This window comes from Eimeria maxima, genomic scaffold (genome assembly GCF_000499605.1).
Source record: "Eimeria maxima Weybridge genomic scaffold, Emw_scaff953, whole genome shotgun sequence".
Taxonomy (NCBI): domain Eukaryota; phylum Apicomplexa; class Conoidasida; order Eucoccidiorida; family Eimeriidae; genus Eimeria; species Eimeria maxima.
The window spans coordinates 2225-12941 of record NW_013566884.1 but is presented as its reverse complement, the minus strand read 5'-3'; the positions used below and the strand labels follow the sequence as shown (position 1 = coordinate 12941).

The 10717-nt window shown below is 47.8% G+C and overlaps 2 protein-coding genes across 2 annotated transcripts; both read left to right on the top strand.

Moving 5' to 3' along the window:
• Positions 1-7138: 7138 nt before the first annotated feature.
• EMWEY_00046250 (hypothetical protein) lies at positions 7139-8200 on the top strand (the record flags this gene model as incomplete). The annotated part of the gene is made up of 3 exons (XM_013483100.1): positions 7139-7204; positions 7829-7912; positions 8039-8200. 3 exons carry the CDS (start codon positions 7139-7141, stop codon positions 8198-8200), a joined length of 312 nt encoding a protein of 103 aa, XP_013338554.1.
• An 11-nt stretch (positions 8201-8211) lies between these two features.
• Positions 8212-8844, top strand: EMWEY_00046240 (fibrillarin, putative; the record flags this gene model as incomplete). Its single annotated transcript, XM_013483099.1, has 1 exon — positions 8212-8844. The coding sequence occupies one exon, from the start codon at positions 8212-8214 to the stop codon at positions 8842-8844; it is 633 nt and encodes a 210-aa protein (XP_013338553.1).
• Positions 8845-10717: the final 1873 nt, after the last annotated feature.

Sequence of the window (10717 nt, the reverse complement as noted above, 5' to 3'; positions counted from 1 at the left end):
ATTTACCTTTAGTGCACACATAATTTTATATGCACAAGAGATGCAGTGCTCGTTTTTAAACCTGCAACTCTGCAGAAGGTCGTTTCCATTTCCCGAAACACCGCTCACTGGGTCAAACATTCATGCTGAGCTACCCGTATTCCCTATTGGTGTGTGAGTGCCAAGCGCATCACACCGAAATTTGCCCTTGTACTTCCAATAGGCATCTAATAGGTTTTGAGTGTTGACATTGCTGACATCAAACAGCCGATTTTATGCGGCACTCTGAAGCCCTTGTGCATTTAAACGATGCGTTTTCCAAGCCATTAGAGTATTAGCCTATGTGATGCCACCTGCAGACTGTGGGTGCCCGCCCTGTTGAGGGAACATTGGCAAAAGGCTTAGTGGCTCGTTGTGAGGTTGTTTTTCGTGATTTCGGGTATTAGGTCGAACGCGCACACACCATTCGAGTGCAGCAGATTCATTGGTATTCGCAGCATGCAATTCCACCATGGAGGTCGTAAGCGTCACTTTGGCATGTGACCGTAATCTGAGGATCCAACAGCAACAATTGAAGAAAACCGTTACGGATCCCCCAATTTACCCTGCCTTGCTGTCCATGCCTTACGCCTTTGATGACATATAGACATTCTGCACTGCACATGAATTTGCGGTAGGTGGTTCAACAAGAATTCCAGCACTAGACGTCCCTAATTGACATCCAAAATGTCATCAAAAAGCCGATATTGCATATTCGTGTGAGTTCCGAATAGCTATCGTGCTGAACCTATTCTTCAGTTCCCACTGAACTGCCCCGGTGTGCTGTGGCTTACATGCACCTTGTGAACCTCAGACGGTTTCGATATAGCCTGTCTCACAAAGGCGGTGCGTCGTCACTCCCCCCACTTTCTTAGCCCATTCGCTTCCGCACTGTTTGCTACTTACCCGGTAGCATTCGCCTTTCTTCATGCACCATACAGATACAATGGAGCCTTAATCCTATGATGAATCGGTCCATGCACCATACAGATACAGTGGAGCCTTGTGTTGCAGGGTGTCTATTATTACCGACTCATCATAGGATCTGCGAAATTTTAGAGCGTAAGGGGGTCTGACGCTGTTCAGTACACGGTAAATGGTCTTGGCTTCCGTCATTTTTTCACAGTATATACCCGTGTTGCATGCCCTAATTTTTCCCCAGATATCAGGTGTGGGTATGCACTCGAGCAATGAGGCAAAACGCCTTGCCGTCCCCTACACAACCAACGAAAGATCACAGCGTGCAGCACTTCTCAGAAGGATCCTGGCTACTGCCATATATGGGGTTTGGCGTCTCACTATAGTGTAGAGTGACGAGATTTCTTCGCAGACAGTACGTCGAGCAAATACTGAACAACCTGTAGAGGCATTCGCTATGAACTGAAGGTAGGCGCAAACAGTGGAAACGTAGAGTATCCGGTAGAGGAGCACACGTGTTCGTATAGATAATACGTTGTCTCACTTCACCTTCAAATTTTGAGTTCCCAATGCTCGAGCGTGTAGCCCATGCAGCACAGCAACAACAGCGTTTGAACCCCCTGAATAACGTATTGTCTTGGGAGTTTTTGCCTGTACAGGCCGACAATTATTTGCCAAACCTAACTCGGTAGGTAGCGGTGAATACTAATTTTTGCTAGACGTCTTGGCATATGATGTTTCAGGTGGTGAGTGTTTCAGACTCTTAGTTCTCACACCAAGGTGAACTAGAGTACCTCAGCGGTTTTCGTAGGCTTCGCGATATGCATCGGAGATATTTAGCTAACAATTGTTGAGGCTGCGCCACAGTGCACCCTTTCCGGTTTCATCGTAGTGTCGACTAGTTAGCTGCAATTTGTTTTTTTAGAAAGTGAGCTATAAATGTGTACAAGCCATTCTGAAATGGCGGAGTCAGCACCATATCTGCACAAGCACTAATGTTTGCATAACTGACTTAACCCCGTGTCCCGTGGTACGCCGTTTTTACACTGTAAACAGCGTAACCTAACCTATAGTGCAGGGACATCTGTGGCATAGCTGCCCGCGCCTGCCCTCCTGAGCTGATGTGAGCAGGGATTCGTCTGTACAGAGGTTAGGTTTGCTGCTCTACCCGCTATTCGATGCACTAGCAAATGGAGCGTAATACCGAACATACATCTAGGCTGTGCGTCAAACTTTACTTGCTCAAAAAGGGAAAACAGTGAAATTGGAATGCCTTATCTACCTGGTGCATACATAACTGGACATTGGCTCTAGAGAGTGCCCAAGGTAACTATTTAAGAAGTACTCGACGTGGTAGTTTCAGGTGGGTATACGCACTCGGCTATGGGCCACACACCGCATACAGGTCCCACAGTGGCTCTGCAACAAAACGTCTAACGCCGTTGTTTCTGGAGTGTCTGCTGACCTGCCGCTGGGTCTACGAGCGTGCCGGGATGGCTCACAAGGTCTTTGCAAAAATCGGGCGGCACGTCACACCAGATAGTAGGCAACGGGGCTCTGTCGAGCACAGCGGGGGATGAACATTTTGTCCCCTTAGATGTAGGTCCCTGCAGGTGGTTTAGAGATACCTTGGGAGCCTAGTGACTTCCTGTCGGAAGCATGGTACTCTGCATTGCCTTGAGGAAGCACGCCCTGTAAAGGACAGTAACCTACCATAAACTGCTCTTAGTAATCAATGGGGTTGCAGCAAGTACGCGATTGCCGGACAGTTCACTAATGGGCGTACAGTCCAATGTGGTGCCTACAGCGTTTCTGCCAGCCTTACTGAACCGCCATCAACTACAGGGTATTCTGTTTACAGGAGCCAAAATTGATGTGACAGATGCATGATCTTGCTGTCCACCTGTTTCGCATGTTGGGGCGTTTCTAACCGCAGGCAAAAGCTGTTTCCACAATGCCTGTCGAAGAGTTGCAAGTATTGCGTAGACGGTGAGTTTCGCGAGACCCGGAATATGCCAAACGCTCGTGGGTAAGCGTGCTGTATGTCTAGATCACGTCCACGAGGTTTGTCCACGCTCAACTATGTTGGCGAAGAGTCTTTTTTCCTTGTAGGCAAATAGCTTGTATACAGCTAGGCCTGATCTGCAAACATCCAGCTACCCGTCTTTCACGTGGAAGACGGCTAGTCGCTCTGTGATGTGTGGAAGAATAAAGGAGTGTTTCCTTGTTCGGTGGTTAACTGCGGCACAGGGAGTATGGGATTTGAATAAGCTCACACTTATAAAGTCATATTACAGCACAGAACACAGACACACCAAATGTAAATGCTAAATGCTCTAGAGGTTGTTTGCAGCCGGGAACATGTACACACATGTGTGACATATTTTCTCAAGGGTCTTTGATTAGACGGTGCGATGCAGATTTTATGGCGAACTTTCGTTCCATACAGACCGGTAGATTAGGTCAGGGCAGGGCATTGGTAGGGTACAACACGCAACCAAGTCGCAACTTGTCAATAAAGCAATATTTGTCCGTTTTTGGTTGACCAGTTTGTGAGTGGAGAGCGCATACGTTTATACGCGTTAATCGAGGTAAACATTATTTATGAAGTTTTATGCCGATTGCCAATAGTATTCCACATTAAAACATTTTGCGAGGTCTTAGATTCTTCATGATTCTTCGTGTTGTTTGAGGTTGGCACCGTATCGTCAACACCTGACACTGTAAAGGTTCCATAGACTCTGAAACAACTGAATGTTTTGCTTGCAATGCAGTTTGAAAATTTGAATAACCCTTGCTCCAGATTATAGGGTATATCCACCTCGAATTCGTGTAGCATATACCAAAGTATATGTGTCCCGTTGCGCATGGCCTCTGCAATGCAGAAGGTACGTAGAAATTTTCAGTTGTGTTTCCTAACAAGCGTTCTCCTTTGAGACAGCTCGCTAGGTTAGATAGCAGCCAACCGTTGCAGGGAACAAAAGGCGTATGACAGATGCGCATAGTGATGCATACAGTATGCTTGTGTATACTGATGCACACAATATGCTTGGATTTGCGCTGCTAATAGCAACTAGACTCGGTAGCGTGTGATGTATGGGCGGTTTGTTTTCTGACAGGGTTGCGCTGGCCCGACTGCAAACCGAAGCCCTGCTGGCGCTAGAATTACGACTTGGAGAGTGTTGGTCACCGTTATTCCATGGAGTCTGTCAACTGATATGCATGTGGTTTTACCGCTACAGCCAGTACGTGCCAGCATAGCAATGCCCTTGCTTATATCTTTGCTGCCCCGGCTATACACACGCCTTCCTGAACATCCTAAATTGCAGTGGACAGGTGATGAATTGATGATCCGGTGCTCACGCTGTTGACCTATGTAATTACTAACAAGCAAAGGTAGTGCAGATATTAGGCGACGGGGGGCTGACTAGCTTTGCAGCAGGTGAACGTTCAGAATCCACTAAGAAATAACGCCTTGTGCATTTAGTTACCTAGAGGCGCCTGCGCCTGGTTAAGACATACCTTGGCAACCTAGTTACCCCATGGCGCCAGCATGGTATTCTAGGGTTCCTTCACCGGCCTGTGAGTTGTTTCTGAGGTCGCAAGCCCTCGAAAGGGCCGTAGCCGACACCGCAAATCAGACGGTATGCCAGCCGGACATTGCTGAAGTTAAACTCACAGATTGTGAACACAGCCTTTCTGCCATTCCTACTGAATCACCATCTACTACTGGGTATTCTAGAGCTTTACAGGAGCCAAAATGGATGCGACAGATACATGACCTTGCGGTCTAACGGTTTCGCGTGTTGGGGCTTTTCTACCCGCTACAGTGGAAATACAGACGTCTTCCTGAATAGCCTAAATTCCAGTGGCTAAACTGGAAAGTTAGTTTGCCTATAAGGGCAACAGTACGTTTACTGTTCTTTAATAAACTCTACTCTAGATTCGAAAGGGGGAGACACAAGTCGTCAAGTCTAGCATCCATATTGAATGTGGCTGTAATGGCTTCAGCGGTGGCTCCGCTTTGGCGTCCTCCCCATTGACACAGTAAGTAAGTATTGAGAGGGAATCTGGCAGGCCACGTTGCAGACGCTGCATTTGTGTAATGCATGCCATCCTCCATTGTTGCAATCGTTCTAATGACTGGAACCGCTCAACCCAAAAACACTGATTGACGCTTATTTTGTGTGTCTAAAACTTACTAGCTTATATTCTTTTTAGAAGTGCTAGTCAGCTTACTAAATTTTTCCTATCGATGCATTTTCGCTGGAACGTCTACTTTTATTCAGGGATTTGCTGGCTCTCAGTTGAGCTTCCGAGCAGCATAAGCAAGCTCAGAACGACTTGTAGTCTATGGCTAATACGCCTGTTTCGGAATGGCTGCTAACCACTTTGTATGCATCCACACACACCAAGTCGGGTCTAGTTGGGTTTAGGTGGAGTGTGCAGTTGGACGTCTAAACCCTCAGGAGCTGCTAGGCTCAGCGCAAATGAACCTTGTGGTCTAATCCCTAAACCCGCAACTCTACGAGCGGTTCGAGCTTTTGAACCCCGTAATTCGAAACGGTTTACTGATATGCCCTCCATGAGCGGCCCCCAAATCGAAGAACCTAAACCCGAAGTATTAAACCCTAAACCCTGAATATTAGGCGATAAGCTCCTCCTGGATATACCAATCGTCCGCCTCGTTTATAACAGGCCTGCGCTCTCACACATCTGGGCTCGAGGCAAATAGCTACTGTCATTCCGAAAAGCCGAAATCACGCACAAAGAATATCTGCATCATGGTCTGCTCCCCCACGGGAATCGCACGATGGAGCTAAGTCGTCGGCGCTGAAGGCAAGCAGGAGGGCTAGCAGAGGCAGCGGGGGAAGACCAAACCGCATTGTGCCAGAAGCGCAGGAATGGCACGAACGGCAACGGATGGAGGCTACATAACAGTAACAATTACTACACGTAGCAGCAAAGGCCCAGAATTAGCGTGAAGCAGACACACTTGAAGCTACTAGGTATGACTAGGTAGGTAAGACTACGTATGACATGTGTCGTGCCTTGGAGTGTCCGTTATTCGTGGAGGTTGAATTTTGCCCTGCTTTCGTTTCAGTTGTCTCCGCCGCTTAAGCTGAGATAAAAGCGTGCTATGACACTGGTTTGCCGATAATGCATTTGATGCCTTTCCTCCCAGCAATGCTTGTTGCTGGATCATGAATTGGTGCGTTTTGTCTCATTTGGATACAATCCAGAAAAGAAGCAAGACATGATTAGACAAGCCCCACTAGAACAGCTACCGGCAGACACAGGGGCGAAGACAAGAACGATAAGTATAGAGAAGTTTTGATCTAAGACAGAAGAACGAAGGGCAGACAAGTCGGGAACATTGAAGCAGACAACAAGGAAACAACAACTATGATAAGGACACAGGGGACATTGGCGCCTTTCCCCACCATAGTTGACAGAAAGTAAACAAGCAAACGTGCGCCAACAAGCAAACATGCGCCATCTGCAATCACAAACATGCCTTCGTCAAACAGCCTCTCTCACATCCAGGCGCTTGGGCTGCTCCGCGAAATATGCCTGGGGATTGCGAAGGGAAGTCAGCTGTTTTTAACGATGCCAGGTGCGAAGTATTGACTTCATTGCAGCTCACGCTAGTCGTACATACTGAGTCCAGGTTACACTTTATTGTTGCTATTGTGCGAAGGCTGTGTAATGATACTCAAAAGGCGGACCTCTACAGGTCTACGTGGTTATACGCAGGCAGAGAACGAGTATTCTCAGTGCTAACAAATGCCACATTAGACAAGAGATAAGACTTCTATGCCAAGATTGCTCCACTGCTACCAAGCTCTGGAACTCGCAATGAGACTGGCACTGAAGCCATGGAGTTGACCTTCAACGGATCAACGGCGGGGGATAACAAATGGTCCCGCAAATAATCATTCGACCAGTAGGGCAACAGAAAAATCAGACTGTTTTTTTGAAGAGTATTTTCGGTGTTAGAGGCTGAGTGTAGAGTGTAGATGTCGACTGTGCAGAATGACTGTTACGGTGCTGTCCACTACACTTTCTCTATGGCGCCACCATCTCATTAGTCCCTAGGTTCAGACATCTGTAGCTTCATGGAAGGGCATGGGAAACCGTGAAGTGATAACAACCGTGAGAGCGATTAGTTTGGTTGAATACGAAATATTTGTTGTGGCGGATGAGCTCGCCCCATTTCGGTGTCCCGCCAGTTGCAGTCCGTGAGGAGTCGGCCGGCATGGAACCTGTAGGCAAAATCGAGCGTCAAAATTAGGCATCGTGGGATATATTTACGAGGGGCAAAGCGAAGTGAGGCCTTTATCTATGCGAGGAACTCTCAGTGATTCACTTGCTCTCGCTGGGGCCCCGCACCCCACAGCCCGTCCTTCCGTGGTCCTTTGGGCCTGACGGTATGCCAGCAACTACCGACTTGCCACCTTGTCGTTGCTTTTAAGTGAAGTTCCTGATTTAGCATTAAACTTCGACTGATTTGACATTTTGGGGGCCTTGGAGCCCTCAGGACTCTGGCTTCCCCTGCCGCTGTTGACTGGCGGGAGCTCGGTTCCTTCTCTTGAACATTTCGCTTCCAAATGAGGGGTACGTAGTAAATCGAGGGATTATATACCTTCCTGATCCTTTTCCTACGCACACGTTGTGCCCTGCACGATTGTAAGGTCATATAGTGACGATTTTACCTAATGAGCAGCGACAGATGCACTGGTTGTTGTTCTATTTGAAGCTGTTGAAGGCCGAGCAGGCGTATCTTTGGTTGACAGGCGGCATTCCAGCACATGGAGGTTTCAATTTTCGGGCTGTTTGTTCACCACTGCTCTCGGTTTGGCTCGTACTTTTTGCCATGTTTGTGGTTTAGGAGGAGGAGGGTTTCGTGGAGGCGGTAGAGGCGGCCGAGGCGGTGGCGGACGCGGCGGCGGTGGTGGACGCGGAAGAGGAGGTGGTAAGCTAACAGCTTCAGCCGATATTCATGCCTTTCATCTGCGTTAGAGGTGCAGTTGGAAAGAACGGATGTTGTGCTGATTACCCCTAGACCTGTGATTGTTCTGCTTCTGATCTTACTGTTCAGGTGCGGGGGGATTCAAGAGTTCCCGAGGAGGAGGCCGGGGTGGGGGTCGCGGAGGGAGTCGTGGAGGTGGTCGTGGAGGGAGTGGAGGAGCATCTAAGGTGGTGGTTGTACCGCATCGGTTTGAAGGAGTTTTTATGTCCAAAGGGAAGGCAGATTCGTTAGTAACGCGTAATATGGTTCCTGGGGAGTCGGTCTACGGCGAGAAGAGAATGGAAGTCACTCAGGAAAACGGGGAGAAGATTGAATATAGGATTTGGAATCCATTTCGCTCAAAGTTGGGGGCGACGTTGGTCGGCGGGGTGGCGAACATGCCGATAAAGCCGGGATCTAAGGTGCTTTATCTGGGAGCAGCAAACGGCACAACTGTTTCCCACGTCTCCGATATCGTGGGCCCTGAAGGAGCGGTGTACGCCGTGGAGTTCTCGCACCGTTCTGGTCGCGACTTGACAAATATGGCCAAGAAGCGACCGAACATCGTCCCTATTGTTGAAGACGCGCGTCAGCCCCTCAAGTACCGCATGCTGGTAGACATGGTTGACGTTATATTTGCCGATGTGGCGCAGCCGGATCAATCACGAATCGTTGCCTTGAATGCACACTACTTCCTCAAACCCGGAGGATGGTTCATCATTTCCATCAAAGCCAACTGCGTCGACTCCACCGCCAAACCCGAAGCGGTTTTCGCTGCGGAAGTGGATAAACTGCGGAAGGAAAAGTGCAAACCCAAAGAACAGCTCACCCTTGAACCATACCACAGAGACCACGCCGTCGTCATTGGCCAGTATCGCGTTTCAAAGAAGAAATAAGATGTGACAGTGATTCCAAATGCCATATATCAGGGGGACGCACATATAATTATTCCGTGTTTAAATCAAAAGCACCGCTCTGCAATTCAGTCACAAGTTCAATCGCTCATGACGACCTATTTATTTACTCTGCACATACATATTTGGCATTTCCTACTGCCACCAAGGATTTTTGGGCTCATTGCTGCATTTAGGTCTGACTGTACGATCGTCTTTTCAGCTTGCATTGTAACGTTAAATGTGAAGTTTGCACTTATTCATTGGAGCACATTTGGCTTGAGATGTTCCACAACACAGAAAGCATAGAACAGTCCGTAGGCTGTTCAGCCGCCACAACAACTCGACAGACGTAGGCAATATCTTTGAAGTAGGCAGGAGGGGCGGCTTTAGACTCTTGTTATCCTTGTGGAGCTAGTGGAGTTGAATTTGAATTTGAACATAGGTTAAGCTGCAGCAAACCTGCGTTGGAGTGACCCAGGTACGAATTGCCCTCAACGCGCACAAACACACGTGCTCTAACTCTGCAGAGCATGTTAAAGCGGCCGTTAGTAGGCGTTGATGGAAGCTAACATGGAGGTCTCACAGCTGACTCATACACGCGAAAGCACGCTGTGCATAAACGCCACATGCTCTCTGCAATAAAATGATTTGAATACTCATAACAGTCTACTCGTCGCGCTTCAACGTCTTGAAGGATGCACACTAAGGCTGCCTTATGAATGGATTTCCAATATTACAGAGAGCTTTGCACACTTCGCCGTGGCAGTACACGGTTTGCCATTAGCTGCTATGTAACCAGTGGATCGGTGGGCTATTAACATCAGCAAAAGCCAGATGTTTTGCTGCTCCCTAAGCTAATATACTACCACATGCATGACCCATCATCACGCGTCACGGATAAAATGCTACTTCAGTGGCAGATGAAGGCCATTTGCAATTTGGTCAACCACCCATTTGGTTCCTACCAGATTCTGACGGTGTAACCGAGATTATACCTGCAGTTATTTCAAACATTCTGGTGAATTCTTAAGTTTATGTATTTACCTTAATAGTGCCGAATTCTTTTAGTTAAAATCCATTCTTCCTTTCAGCGTGCGTGTCACTGATGTGAGTGCACGAACATCCAATTTGGATACAACGTACCCCATCCTTTCGCTGGTGCAAAGGCATCCGAGAGTCGCAGGGTGTTAGAGCAAGTCCAACTTTACAAGCCTATTGTGGTACACGAGGGACCTGGTTTAACTTGTTGACCCTGCCTGCTACCGCTTTTTAATGCAGTGATGTCGCGTCAGCTGTTGCCGTCGAGGACAAACTCCCAGCAGGACCGCCAGTAGCGCAGCATTCAAAGGAGGTGCGGCAGTGTACTCTCGGCCACAACTGCAGCTAGAAACGAATCTTCTCAGAACATATGGGTTGTTGATGCATAGAGTTCAGTGTTCCGCAACATGAGGTGAGTTCAGCTTATACGGCCCCACATTGCCATCGGATGACTACTAGTGTTTGGGTGGCTAAAAGCAGACGCCCACCACTCAGGAAGGCTACGTTTGGCTATTGTTTAATAATTTATATAAAACAGAACTTCAAAATAAAGATACCTACAATGCCAATTCTTAAATGCTGGGTAGAACTTATTTGCACCCTCCCAATATCACCAGCAGGCGCCATCCGGGATGCCAGCCACCAGCAACACCAGGCTTACCATTAAGGGCAGTTGAAATAATAAGAAATACACATGATCAATGTGTAGCATTTATACCATAAATATATACAGATACTTCGCCGTATTGTTCATGGAAAGTCGCTGCTGCCGAGGTGCACGGCAATTGGTGCACCAATATAGCGATATGCTGGATGAAGTATATTTAAATATTTA